At 48.5% G+C, this 14068-nt stretch overlaps 5 protein-coding genes across 6 annotated transcripts; 2 read left to right on the forward strand and 3 right to left on the reverse strand.

Annotated features, from left to right (window-relative positions):
• Positions 1–1768: 1768 nt before the first annotated feature.
• PPTG_21532 (hypothetical protein) lies at positions 1769–3535 on the reverse strand (the record flags this gene model as incomplete). Its single annotated transcript, XM_008898331.1, has 4 exons — positions 1769–1877; positions 2178–2196; positions 2844–2862; positions 3479–3535. 4 exons carry the CDS (start codon positions 3533–3535, stop codon positions 1769–1771), a joined length of 204 nt encoding a protein of 67 aa, XP_008896579.1.
• Positions 3536–4012: 477 nt separating this feature from the next.
• PPTG_03862 (hypothetical protein) lies at positions 4013–4609 on the reverse strand (the record flags this gene model as incomplete). Its single annotated transcript, XM_008897636.1, has 2 exons — positions 4013–4313; positions 4362–4609. 2 exons carry the CDS (start codon positions 4607–4609, stop codon positions 4013–4015), a joined length of 549 nt encoding a protein of 182 aa, XP_008895884.1.
• A 3067-nt stretch (positions 4610–7676) lies between these two features.
• On the forward strand, positions 7677–9386 carry PPTG_03863 (hypothetical protein). The gene has a single exon (XM_008897637.1). It carries the CDS (start codon positions 7847–7849, stop codon positions 9311–9313), a length of 1467 nt encoding a protein of 488 aa, XP_008895885.1. The 5' UTR covers positions 7677–7846; the 3' UTR covers positions 9314–9386.
• Positions 9387–9626: 240 nt separating this feature from the next.
• Positions 9627–14008, reverse strand: PPTG_03865. 2 transcript variants are annotated; one of them, XM_008897639.1, is made up of 2 exons: positions 13933–14008; positions 9627–13845 (listed from the first exon to the last, which is right to left on the reverse strand). In XM_008897639.1, the coding sequence occupies exon 2, from the start codon at positions 13686–13688 to the stop codon at positions 12354–12356; it is 1335 nt and encodes a 444-aa protein (XP_008895887.1). In that variant the 5' UTR covers positions 13689–13845; positions 13933–14008; the 3' UTR covers positions 9627–12353. The 2 variants fall into 2 exon arrangements, with proteins under 2 accessions (XP_008895887.1, XP_008895888.1); XM_008897640.1 differs by lacking the exon at positions 13933–14008 and having other exon boundaries at positions 11287–11946; positions 12005–13898.
• Positions 10010–13090, forward strand: PPTG_03864 (hypothetical protein). The gene has a single exon (XM_008897638.1). The coding sequence runs from the start codon at positions 10037–10039 to the stop codon at positions 12266–12268; it is 2232 nt and encodes a 743-aa protein (XP_008895886.1). The 5' UTR covers positions 10010–10036; the 3' UTR covers positions 12269–13090.
• Positions 14009–14068: the final 60 nt, after the last annotated feature.

Genomic DNA, 14068 nt, shown 5'->3' on the forward strand with positions numbered 1-14068 from the left:
TTTCAGCGTCGCACGTGGCACGGTGGAAATAGATTTACGGAGTCCAACACTAACCTCCTATTCAACTTAATTATTCCTTTTAGTTAATTAATCAAGGACAAGTCCCGCAGGGGGGGGAGGGTGTTATGGCGGCATGTGCCAAGACGGCGCATTGTTTGAGGGTTTGTGACTTGAAAGCCGTAGTAGGCTTCGAACTCGCTGCAGTTTTGTTTTGTTTTGGTCAAAGTGCTTATGTTGACTTGGGAGTTCACATAGCGAAATGCACTCCTGACCATGCATACAAAATAAGCTAACAATGGTTTTGTTTGCGCTTTAGATGATATGAGTAGCAAATACATGTGCAATGTAGCCCAGGAAGAGAGGGTAAAGACGTGCTTTCACATTTGGCACAACGATTGGAGTAACGAAAAAAATTCCGAAGAATCTGGCGTACAAAAAAAAAACGCGCGACCGTCCACCTGCCCCGCGCCCGGTGAAGAAGCGCCGCCGCCGGTCTCCTTCTGGTGAAAGCGGTGGAGAAAATAATGGAGGTGTGGACGAGCTATCGTCATAGGTATAGGGAAAGCGTTTTTTTTTTGTAGCAATATGCAGGTAGCAATAATTGATATGCCGTTTCCTTTCCCTCATATTGATCAAAACAGTTGAAGTCTTTCTTGCTGCACGTGTGAAATAGCTCAAAAACGTGTCAACCCGATAAACGCGCAGTGTTTATGTTGACTTTCTCATAATAAGTAGTTTGTACTTCCGTTTTTCGGTATTATTAGACATGCTATGTTGGACGCTATTTGTGCGTCCTATATTTGTAGCATTACGGTGCTGGGCTCGCAAAAACTGAACTTGCAGGTGCGACGGAAGTTGGTTAGTAATTTCTGCTTTAAGAACAACCCAACGGAGAAGTCGTTGCCATGGAATTGAAGCGAAGTGACTATGTTCTAAATTATTCTCTAATGGCAAAAACCGTGTCTAGACCGTTGTCCCGATTCGGGGTAGTACTTCTTCGCCAGTCAAAGAGAGATATTGGGGGAACGTATTTCAGAGATCCGCTGCACTTAATCCGGCAAGCCCTGCTGTGGTTGATAGACAATAACCAGCTTTAAAAGCACGTGACTGTTTCGGAAGAAAGTTGCTAAATTGGCATTTATGAATGTCAGTGAGGTAAATCCAACACGTCCACTAACCTCCGAAGAGGCTAGTAAGCTTAAGATAAACGAAAATCAAAGCGATGCTATCGAAAAGCCGAACGAGGCTCGGAGCTGAAAAGAGTATCGGAGTTTGGGACTTTCGTCGGTAGTTGTCCTCTCTGTCTAAAGCAACACGCCCTTATGCTATAGTTCATTCAATACTGTTATCGCCGCTAGGAGCTAACGCTGAAATCATTATATTTCGTATGACCCGAAGGCAGGGATGCCAAAAAAAGACATACTAGAAATAAAATGGTGTATTATGTACCAATTCAATATTTTTAAAAATTGTTTTAGAGTCTTAATATAAGGTAATCCGATACTCATCTTTCTATTCGTAAAATGATATACTAGTAATTATTTCATTTCATTTAGCAATCTGTCAGGTATACAGTATCTTACGTACTTTCAAACAGGGTGAAGAAAAAAGAGGATTTGCACAGACAAATTAAACAAAGCACAGATGTATGAAAAGTAATTCTACATATGTGAAATCAGCTCCTCAAGTAATGTCACACAATCATTAGTCTATCATATTGCAGCACGTACACACCTCAATCTACGGGCCGTAGACTACGGACCACGCTTCATTCTTCGATCTCCCGACTGAAGTTGGCTGGCTGTGCTGATCGTTGATACTCCCGGCTGAGTCTGGTGGTGTTGACCGTGGCCGCTGCCTGGTGCTCCCGACTGTGTCTGCTGAGTGTCGTCTGAGTGTGGTCAGCTGAGTGTGTCCTTGGTTTGCCCTAAGTGTGACCTAAGTGTGTCCACTGTGACCGCTGCTGCTGCGTGTCGTTTGACTGTTGACGGATTTGTGACTTAATAGTTTTCAGACAGGCTTATATTGATAAAAACCATATCGTTTTCATTTCAAGAGCTGTCGAAGTTTTGGAATATTGGCTACATAGTCAATAAAGCTTCTTTCTGAGGATCTGTGTGAGCGTGCATTCAAGAAGGTTAACCATTTGGACAGCTGTCTTATATTTAGGAAAATACACTCCAGGGCACTTGTTCTCTACAGGCACTATGTCAGTTAGAGGTTAATGACGAAACCGCCATCAAGGAGATGCACGATCTTGTGGAAAGCATCGTGGAGGTTGCTAACAGCGCATGGGAAGGGAACATGGACACTTGGCATGCAATTAAGGCTGTACCAGGTGGGGAAACCCAGACATGTGCATCGCGACTTCCCGTCGTTTGAGGTATCGCGCGCCTACCTGCGTCACCATCTCGCCCAGGGCTCTGTCATCGTTGCTACAAAGAATGGCACCTTGTTCCACGTGTACGCACGCTGCATTGGAGACCAACCCGAGAAAGGAAGCGGTTGATACTCCATTTAAACAAGGGGAATATGCTATTGTTTAGGAATGGTTTAGCACGAGCTGGAGCAAGGTATACCGATGCCAATTTGTGCACGTACGGGTTGGTGGTATTCACCAGCGACCAAATACAACTGAGGCGGAGATGCTTTTAATACTTTTCGGTGTGATAAATGCATGGAGGGATATTATAGCGTACCAAGGCATTTCGCATGACAGTCGTAGTAAAAGCTAGCAGCCGTTGCATGAAGAATCTCTGACGCCCCGTGTACTTCTTTAACATTGCGTTGGAAGTTTCACATAAAGTATTGGTTATGGCAATACGAATTGGAGTGTGAAATACTTGTCACCACCAGTACTGACTATCCAGCCATTGCTCAGTAAAATATTTAGAACACCTTTCATTGCAGAATCGCTCTCCACTGCGCGAGTACTGCGTCATTCAATGTGTAATACGTGTTTATGTTGTTGGCATATTGATTCCGTACGCCTCCATCCATAACGGCTTTCCGGTGCCCCCACTGTAAGTGTCGAGGTCTTTTACGTACATTTTACAACACGTGAAAGCAACACATCAAGTACGTTTCTGAGCCAAAAGCGGATACACATTGAGCTGTGCGTGTTCAATATCTCCAATAACGGCATCGGTATGAAGCATGGAGGAAGGACGGGCACGCTTCACCATGACTACCAGAGCGCTAAGACACATGCCATATGTCTTAGTTGTGCAACGGTTCATTATAAATATAGCCGCCAGCTGATACCGGGAAGAATCCGAAAAGCCACACGTGATGACTGGATACCCTAGGTCTCTCAGCTTGAACGTGGCGTCTGCGTGAAAAAGCGTTAAGCGGCTGGGTGACGCGTGCTCAATTATGAGCTGACAAGTGCAAGACTCGAAACTCCCATAACGAACCAATCCAATTTGTATCTTTACCGACATTAACGTTTTGATTTTCATCCTACAGCAAAACGCACCGTGTAGATCGCCAGTTGGGCCAAATGCGGTCTGGCGAACCAGTTGACGGACGACATGCATTGAGTTCTTCGTGCCCTGAAGACGGCGCAAGTATTTGCGCTGTTTGTGATTTGTGTTAAAGTAGGTTACCCTTGCTTTGGTTGGTGGATATCTAATGACCACCTCATACTACTCCATATGAGCTGTGGTGGAACTACACATTCGTCTTGCTGAGGAATAAATTTCTTCATTTCTGTGGTTATAGCTGTTTTGTGGGATCTGGCACAATTGATGGATCCGTCACGAGCGTGGCCAATCCTATTAAAAATACGTGGCATCCGCTCGATCGTTCCCACAGCAAAACTTTCCACCCATACATGCAAGATCCATACAGCTTGCCTTGCCGCCACAACACGGTCTTGTCATCACGTGATCGCCCCCTCCGCAGACTCGACAGAGCCGCGCCTCCATCAGCGACAGCAGCATTCGGGATGCCACGACGCGGAAGAGTCCCCGGTGTCGAGAACTACAGCCCCGAGGACGTGAAAAGGCTGTTAGAGATCATCGGTGCGGTTCTCCCAACTGGAGCAAACGAATGGGAGGTTGTGTTGCACAATTACGAGGACTCCGCGAATGAGTTTGATCGCGCGGAGCGAGAGCTGACGTCTCTGAAGAAAAAGTTTAGCGGCCTGCTGAACGTGAAGAAGCCGACTGGGGCATGGTAGAACAGAGATAGTGGAGCGCCAAGCCGAGCGCTGCAGCAGCAGAAAGAGAGCGACGATCCGGCCTGGATTCACCAGAAGCGTCGACGTCATTTCTTGGTATGGGTGTGGAGCACCATCTTTAAGAACCAATCTGTCAACAGCAGTATAGTGATCCCAGAGCAGCATTTTTCCACTCTACCTGGGCTCGAAACACGATAACAAGCAGTGGAAGCAGCTAACGTCGAATCCAGTCGTTGTAATAAAAGCTCTATCGTTTCCAGCGCCATAAATAGCCTCCCATGTCGTGCCATAGCGTGCCTCGGGATGCAGATCTGCTCTTGTAAGGTAGTTCTGTCCCCTTTGTCGCTCATCCTTCTCTTGTGGACCCTCATGCGCGAGTGCTAGCATGAGAATGAGCACGACGCCGTCTTTGCCGTCGTCGTTCATTGCGTTTGGCGGACGCGGAACAGTGTGCATGTCTTGGCGACGGGTGGACACGCTCAATTCTAGATTTAGAAAGGGCTTCAAAATAAAAGTTTTGGCACCTCAGCTAGGCTGCGGGAATCGCTCCAATTTGTGCCAGTCATTTTCACAAATAGCTCTCATTACTTTTTCTTTCAGCACTAACGAAGATGCCCCAGACAACGTTCGCCCGTCGACACCATCGCCACGCCACCACGTTACTGCAGAGGAGCGCCAATGTGTGCTTACCGCGTACGAATCCGGTGACGACTGGCTAACAGTTGCCAAGCACAACAATATGTCGAGGGCTGCTACCTACAGGCTGTGCAAAACTGGGGATCCCAGCCCGCCGGCACCTGGCGGCACACGTGCAAGCGTCGTCAGTGTACCGAGGAAATGGTATTTGCCATGGAGACGTACCTGGAGGCGGACTGTACACTGACGCTATCGCAGCTGACAGACAAAGTTTTCAAGCGTTTCAGTGTCAAGCTCTGAGTGCCAAGCTGACCACGAAGTTGAAAACGCTAAAGCAGGTATTTGGGCTGCTAAGAAGTGTTTTATCGTTTAGTATTTAAATTATGACATTCACTTTTTTATAGATTCGTAGGAGAAATCTACTTGCAATAGCGACGCGAATAAGATGAAACGCTTCCGTTTCCCAAAAGCGTTGGTCGAACATCAAGATGATGGCGACTACATCGTCTATTTTGACGAAACAAACTATGACCCGTTCTGCATGCGCTCGCAAGGACGTGCTGCAAAAGGGAAACGAGCGGCAGTTAAGACCCCTCCCTCCAAGGGCAAGATCTTCCAGATTCAATTTGTTGTGTCTGTTGAGGACGATTTGGTGCTGCATCAGCTACAGCGCGGAAGCATCCTTATGAGTGTGAACGCTGACTTCGTGCAAAAGATCTACTTGACCGTGAAGAACTCGGAAATCTACCGTGAGTACTTCTGCGGCAAGAAGGTGGTGATCGTGCTTGACAATGCTCCGGCTCACAACCAGACTGAAGCGAGGGTGGAGCAGGAGCTTGGTGAGCATAGTGACCTCGTCCTTTTAAGACTGGGGCCATATTCACCCATGCTGAATCCAATTGAAGGTAATAAAAAAATATGTAGACAATGTGACTAGTTTATTATTTCTGACCTATTCTTTATTAATATGCATGCTTAGGCTGCTTCAGCGTGTTCAAGTCGAAACTGAAGACGTATCTATCGGACAACAGTCAACGCTTGTTCAACCAAGGCATTTTTCTCACCATGACTGAGGCGAGAATGGCGTAGATGGAGGACGCCGCTAATGCGTCGATCGGCTGCATGCACCGTCATCTGGTTGTTTCAATGGCGCTACATTGTCAACGTGCTGTGGCAAATGCACTGAAGATGGAGGGCATGCAGTATGAGACATAGGCTCTGGTCGAAGCTCGTTGAACATGAGCGAGTATCATTTGTTTCATAGGTAATCTCACTTGTTGTGGAACAGTTCAACTTACAATAATAAAATCTAGCCCAAAATAATGTTTGCGGTTATAAACGGGTTATATCTCTTTTTGGTTTGTTTGATGTCTCACTTTGCTCGGGCAAAGGTGTAGTTATGCTTCTTTATCTGTGCAGATCATTTGCACTATCTGTGTGATTATACCGTTCTACAGGGTGAAGAGGCTCTTGAGCTTGTATTGCTACACCACTAACGCCGCATCATGATATTATTTTACGAGGAACGCCATGTTGCAGTTGAGGAGCATAATTAAATTTGCAATAAATTATTTTGCAATTGGCTTCTATTCAGTTTTATTTTTGTTTCTGTGGTGGGGTGGAACGCGTTATGTATTATCTTCCCTCCCAGCATAAATAGATACTTGGACATCCCTACCCGAAAGGGCTTTGAGCAACCAATCGCCAAAACTCGATACCTGGAAACTAACGATGGCGTATAAAGTACAGCTCAGAATAGTATTTTATGATATCCATGTTTGAAGTGACACGTGATTGGGGCATCCTTTCGTATTACTGTCGTCATCCCACGTCTAGGGATTACTACAAATGGGCTCGTTCTGTACTGACACGGGGAGAGCGGTTTTATTATTATTGCCTAATAAATACATTTGAAATTGAGACTTCACTCGTTCGTCTGTCGTTTTGTCATGCCGCCCGAATTTGATTAATTAACTAAAAGGAATAATTAAGTTGAATAGGAGGTTAGTGTTGGACTCCGTAAATCTATTTCCACCGTGCCACGTGCGACGCTGAAAAATGCACACCATTTCTGGATCAGATTGAGGGTTACCCTATTAATTGCGGTATGGCAAATGGCGCTCTGAGGTAGTTTGATCATTTTATCACAACTCGTCATTTTTCAAGCTGTGTCGGTGATTCAATAGGAGAGCACTTCGCGACCCAATTGGTAATCTCAGAAAATGATATTCTGGGGGTGATGTCGTTTTGCATTTATAGAAGCTTTCTCATGTAAGTCTTTTTTTCATGGTTTTACATAATATGTACCATATTATGCCAGAACATCCTTCACGCGTCCAAACGCGTACATATTCAATATTAAAATTATTCAGTAATTTTAACATGTAAATATGTACGTGTTTGGACGCGTGATGGATGTTCGAGTGTTTGGATGATTGAATTGTTGGATGCATGGACGGGACAAAATTTCAGCTTTTTTTTCGTGACTTGAGTTAGACCACTTACTCAGCGCTCATGCCGGAGTATTATCTTACAGTAGTAGCTACCTAGGTACTTACCACTGTTACGGAGTCGCCCTTCGACATTCCCTTATTTTCATTGGATCACGAAAGTAGTGTAGATTGCATCAAAATATGCTAAGCTACTAGTATTATTTTAAGTATTTGCTATACTCCAAAGTTTTCGACATGTCGCCCGTGACGCGCACTGTGTCAGTCTCAGACGATTGGTTCAATTCGCCTGAATTTGGCCAATCGTTCTTGCGACCTTTCAATATCAATTTTGAGGTCCTCATCCAATCAAGCATAGCGGTCAAAAGAAGGGTAATCTTCTGGTGCATGTAGTTACTTCGATATATGCCCGTGCAAAGCCGACGCATGCAAGTGGAATCCTTTGAACAGAGCTCGAGTATTTCACCGCCACCAGTTCACCGGAGCATGAAAAGTAGCTGCTGCCACCGGCGAAGGCCAATTTCGGTCTCTCAGTCTTCAACCCACCGCCTCCTGTCCAAGCGACTAGAACATCACCATGGATAAACCATTCTTCACGATGGAGGATGCCAAGGCGGCCTTCAACCTCTTCTGTTGCGTCTACGGCATCGGTACCCTTGGTATGCCGGGCAACTTCTCGCGTGCTGGCCCCGGTCTCGCTATTGTCGCAATGGCCTTCATGGCCTTCGCCAACATCTATGGCTCCGTTGCCATCTGCCGCGTTATGCTGCTCGCGCCCACATCAGTCAGGACTTATGGAGACCTGGGCGAGTGGGTCATGGGCAAGTGGGGTCGCTATCTCACCGTCATCGCCCAAATGGGTAACTGCCTCATCGTTCCTTGTGTGTTCTTGGTGCTTGGTGGTACGCTTCTCGATGGTCTATATCCTGGAGCCTTCAGCACGACGACGTGGTCTATTCTCATGGCACTCTTGGTACTGCCCGTATGTCTCGTGCCAACACTTAAGGAAGGAGCTGGTGCTGCATTCGCCGGCTGCATGGGAACGCTCGTAGCGGATATAATCGGCATCGCGGTCGTCATGTACGGCATGCGTGGACACCCGACTGCGCCTGCACCTGACCTCAACTTCAAGCAAGTCGCTGGAGCCTTCGGAAATTTGGCTCTCGCCTACGGTGCAGGCATCGTGATTCCAGCTCTTCAGCGTCAACACAGCGATCCTACTCGGATGCCTCGCGTTGTGTTTGTCACGATGGCTTTCACCACGTGCTGCTTCCTGGTGTTGGCCAGCACCGCATACTCGTCGGTTGGGTGCCAGATCTCTGGTAACCTGCTGTGGTCAATTTACCCGGATGCGGACAGTGGCCTCACCACGCTGGGCTTCGCCTCAGATTGGGGTGCCGTTGTCCTGGCGTACATGTTCATGCAACTGCATATTACGATCGCGTTCTCAGTAATCCTGAATCCGGCATTCTACATTACCGAGCGTCTCTTTCTGGGTATGCACAAGCCGACAGATGACGATATCGAAAACAACCTGCAGACGTACGCAGAGATTGCCACGCCAAACAACGACACCGAGTTGGAAAAATCTCGTCTGTCAAAACACTCCTTCGTTTCGATCGCTGATAACGAAAACGTCCACCTCGGACACCCCGAGGCCGAGGCAGCCGAGTACCGCGGCGCAAATGCTATCAAGTACGTCACTCTGCGAATTGTGATCGTCGCGATTCTGGTAATTGCTTCGGTGATTCTGAAGGACCACTTTGCGGATTTGTCCGACTTCGTCGGCGCCTCGTGCATCACAATGCACTCGATCATCTTGCCAATCGTGTTTCTGATGAAGAAGCAGTGGAGCGTGATGCCGATCTGGGAAAAGGTTATGGCTGTGATCGTCACGATGGTGTGTTTTTGCCTTGGTTGCTACGTAACGTACACGTCGGGCGAAAATCTTTTCTTCCCCAGCGACAGTGTGGAGTTTCCATTTTGTGCACCGGAGTATGAGAATGCTGTGTACTACAATTACACGGCGGCTCACGAAAGCTAGGCAAATTGAGAATATAAGCTGTACCTTTTTACGATTTGCTTTGACTACCTCCTGTCCTGAAATCATAAAATATGAAAAGGGAGATTTTACTCGATTAGAAGTTCTATTGTCACTTATTCTAATTAGTCAAACAATTTAGAGTAATTAGCTTATTTTCGCATCTGCTGTTTGGCAATTTAATACATGCTCGGCAACATATATTTCTCTATAAAGTCATCTAAAACTACATGTGCTTGCTTGACCGGCTGAATTTTTAACTTTAATTATCTAGAAAAATCTTGGTGAAAAAAAAAGTATCTGGATAATATCTATTCTCCGACATCCTTTTTAGATAACTTTCTTATTACTCCAGAGTATAAAAAAAAAGTTTAAACTGTTTACATCACGAGATAGTAAAATTGCGCTGTTCAATTGAAAAGAGCATGCACTGGAGACTGGAGAGGATCCGTTTGCCGGTGAGACCGTCGCTGGCGCCTACGCAAATACCGAGTGGGGTGCTTACGAAGTAGGGCCGCTCGATCTTGCTACGGCTACATGTACTGACTGCTCCTCGCACCCGCTCACTTCCGTCATCTTTAAATTACTTCCCGGTAGCCAGCTAAATCATAACTGTAACAGACGTACGTACATCTCGATGTGCAAACATGGCTACCCGGAAGTATTTTAGCGTGGTGGGAATATCCTTTTGCGGATCATCACAAACTCCCTCATCCTTCGATCAGTATGAGCCGACAGAGCGCACTGAATCTTACCGTCGGCATCGGCGCGGCCGCGGCTCTATACGTGGTGCGCCTTCGCCGGTCGGCGTATTCGACGTTGTCACGGCGTGTGCGCCCTCCCGTCCTTGAAAAGCGACCCAAGATGGTCCCATTTGGCGCTGTCGCGGGGCAGAACCGTGGCTCGAGCCCAATGAAGCCCATCTTGTACCTTGAGGACCCATATTTCTACGTCCGTGATGACTCGCGCAAGAACGAGGAGGTGCTGGAACATCTTCGCAAGGAGAATGAGTACACGGACGTCAAGACGAAGCATCTCGCTAACGTGCGCGCCAACATCTACGACGAGCTGCTGTCGCACGTCCAGGAGACCGACGAAGATTACCCATATCCGCACGGCTCCTACTTGTACTACAACCGAACGGTGAAGGGCAGCAGCTACGCATACCACTGCCGCAAGGCCAAGACCAAGAACGCGCCGGAAGAGTTACTATTGGATGAGAACGAGATCGCCAAGGGTCATAACCATTGCCAAGTGGCCAGCGTATCCCCCAGTCCCGACCACCGCTATCTGGCGTACATGGTGGACTTCAGCGGCTACGAAACGTACACGGGTTACGTGAAAGATCTTGAGACTGGAAAGTTACTACCGGACCGGATCGAAAACATCTCGAGTCTGCGCTGGGGACAGGACGCCTCTGTGCTCTACTACGCCACTCAGGACGAAGCCCATCGCCAGAATAAACTGTGGCGTCACACGATGGGGAGCAAGGACGCGGACGAGCTGCTGTACACGGAAGACGATGAAATCTACAGCGCCTACTTCCAGAAAGCTCGCAGCGGGAAGTACATGTTCTTGCTGTCCTCGAGCAGCGAAACCAGCGAGGTGTCTTTCATCGAATTGGATAACCCGTCCAAGCCTCCACAGGTGATTGCTCAGCGCCAGAAGGGATTGATCTACTCGGTGGATCACTTTGGAGACTATTTCTACATCGTGACGAATAAGGACAAGGCCACCAATTTCAAGGTGATGAGGACGCCGGTGACGTCACCGTCGCCAGAGCACTGGGTCGATGTGTTCCCGTACGACGAGAGCATCAAGGTGGATGATGTTGACTGCTTTAAGGACTTTATGGTCATGGAAGGTCGACAGGGAGGCTACTCGCAGCTTTGGATCATCGTCCCCGAGGGAGACAAGCACGCTCGCCGTCAGATCACCTTTAAGGAGTCCAGCTACACGGTGTCCGGGTCGGTCAACCGTGACTTTGACACGGACAAGTACCGCTTCATTTACTCGTCGATGACTACCCCATGGGCAACGTTCGACTACGACGTCAACACCCGTGAGTCGACGCTGTTGAAGGAGAAGCCTGTACCGAACTATGACCGCTCCCTTTACAAGACCGAGCGGCTGGAAGCAAAGGCTAGCGACGGAACCATGGTGCCAATCTCGCTGGTGTACCGTTCGGACCTTCGCTCGCAGGACCGCCAGCCGCTGCATCTGTATGGCTATGGCTCGTACGAAATCCCGATCGATCCGAGCTTCGTGTCTTCCATCCTGCCGCTGCTGGACCGCGGTGTGATTTACGCAATCGCTCATATCCGAGGTGGCGGTGAAATGGGCCGAACGTGGTACGAGGACGCGAAATACAAGAAGAAAATCAACACGTTCACGGACTTCATCAGCTGTGCGGAGCATCTCGTTAAGACTGGATACACGAGCCCCAGCAAGATGACGTGTGAAGGCCGCAGCGCTGGCGGATTGCTGATGGGCGCCGTGTTAAACATGCGTCCGGACCTTTTCACTGCTGCCATCGCTGGTGTGCCGTTCGTGGATGTGATGAACACCATGAGCGACGCCTCGATTCCGCTGACGACTGGAGAGTGGGAGGAGTGGGGGAACCCGAACGAGAAAGCCTACTTCGAGTACATGCTGAGTTACTCTCCCTATGAAAATGTCAAGCAGCAAGCGTACCCGAACATTCTGGTCACGAGCGGGCTGTTTGACCCACGTGTGGCATACTGGGAGCCCACCAAATGGGTCGCAAAGCTGCGTGATATGAAGAGCGACCAGAACGAGGTGCTGTTGAAGATGGACTTGTCGTCAGGCCACTTTAGTGCTAGTGACAGGTACCACTACCTGAAGGAGAAGGCGTTCGACTTGGCTTACTTGCTGGATCACCTCAAGGCGATCAAGGAGGAGGACAAGAAGGCACCCAAATCCGCTGCGAAACTTTAACGAGTAGAGGACTACCCAGACACAACCCGAGTCAAGGCTGCTGTATGACGATCACAATGCCAGCTTTGTAATTCCATTAAACTTCCTACTTCTTGCGCTTTCGAGTGTCCCCTTCCTGAAGATTCTTGTCAACAGTTGCTGCTGTTTTTGCCTTTGCAAATAGCTCCACCTCCTTGCGGAAAGCCTTTCTCTCCGTACGCTGTGCATCCAGAATCGTCTTGGAGCACCCGTATGCAGCTTGCGATAAGTTAAATCTTGAAAGGTATAATTGCTGCATGGCTAAGTCTTCTGAGAGTGGCGAACACAGCTCGCTCTTCAACACTGTGAGCACCTGTCCAGTGGATACACAAATCTGAATCGCATCCGACAGTTCGTACTGCAGGATGATGCCACGTTGGTGGCCCACGGGTTTCGCACCCGGTCGATATGTCTTGACAATGTTCCCCACTGCGAACTTAAGTGTGTCCACCAGATCTCGAAATTGCAGAAACGTCTGGCTTTGTTTCGTCGCAACTAGTGGAGACCACATTTGTCGCGGTCGTACTGCAGGATCCTCGCATGTCTTCCAAGGAACAAGAGAATCATCCACCCTACTTACTGGCTCGATGAAGTCCGGTATGGTTGCCTGGTAGCTGATGCCGACATTGGGTTTGGGACGGCCCAGTCCGCTTCGGATCGCTTCGTTCTCAACAACTTCCAGCGCCTTTTTGATGTTGCTACGGTTCGGATAGTACTTGTAGCGACACACGAAAAACATCTTGCCTTTCTCGCGGTACCCACGCTTTATCTCGTCCTGAATGTCATTATATTCCTCAGGAGACACAACCTGACACACTTCGATCACAGCATCGATCGAATTCCTGTCCTTATGGGGTGATAAAAACACCTCGTTCTCCAGGACGCCACCCTTGATCAAGGCCTTAACCTCTTCTTTGACGTCGTAAGGTTTATAGTACCACTGCGCCATGAAAGTGGACACAGCTCGGTCATGCCGCTGCGAAGTCTGCACTGAGCTTACTAGCGCGACGTACGGATCGTCCGGGTCTCCCGAATCCAGCATCACACAGTCACCAACTTGGACGTGAACGTAGTCACCAGCCGAGTCGCTGTCGTCCGACTCGCCATCCTTTTGAACTTTCTTTGCTGAGCTCTTACCGTTGCTCTTCTTTCCCTTGCTAGTCTTCGGACTTGTCTTTGCCTTGCTTGCACCGCGGGTCCTGGGGCCGTCCTTCTCCGTGTCTGCTGTCTGTCTACCGCGCGCGCGTGTTACCCTTTTGGGTGAAGATTCCTCGTCGCTGCTTGTTGTGCCTCCGCTCTTTGCATCCTTGAACTCCTCGTCCGTCGAACTCTGCTGGTGCTCGTCTACTGGCTCATGGGACTCGACCGGGCTGCCTGTGTGCTCCTTTCCTCCTGTCACCATATTCGTGATAATTCAGGTGCAAAGCTACTCGTAGGAGCCAGTCAGGCGGCAGTCAGCACTGCGCACAAACGATCCCACGGAGTGAAGCTACGCTTCCCCTTCGTCCTCGTCAAGAGCTCTTGCTGTCGCGCGCTACTTTGTATTGTGCCATGCCTACCTAAAGAAAAACATGCCCTGTCAATTATTTTAGCCAATCACAGACTGTACCTGTTTAATTCATTTATAAACACAACTGGTTTTATACAAGCACGAAGGGGTGTGGACACGCGCGAAAAGGAGAGCCAATCGTACGCCGGCGAGACCTTCAACGATCGATAGTGAAACCAAGTCTAACGGCAACGATCTTTGTAAGGTGGAAAAAATCGAGACGAGGTGCACCA

Source organism: Phytophthora parasitica (genome assembly GCF_000247585.1).
Source record: "Phytophthora parasitica INRA-310 unplaced genomic scaffold supercont2.6, whole genome shotgun sequence".
In the NCBI taxonomy this organism is placed as follows: Eukaryota; Oomycota; class Peronosporomycetes; order Peronosporales; family Peronosporaceae; genus Phytophthora; species Phytophthora nicotianae.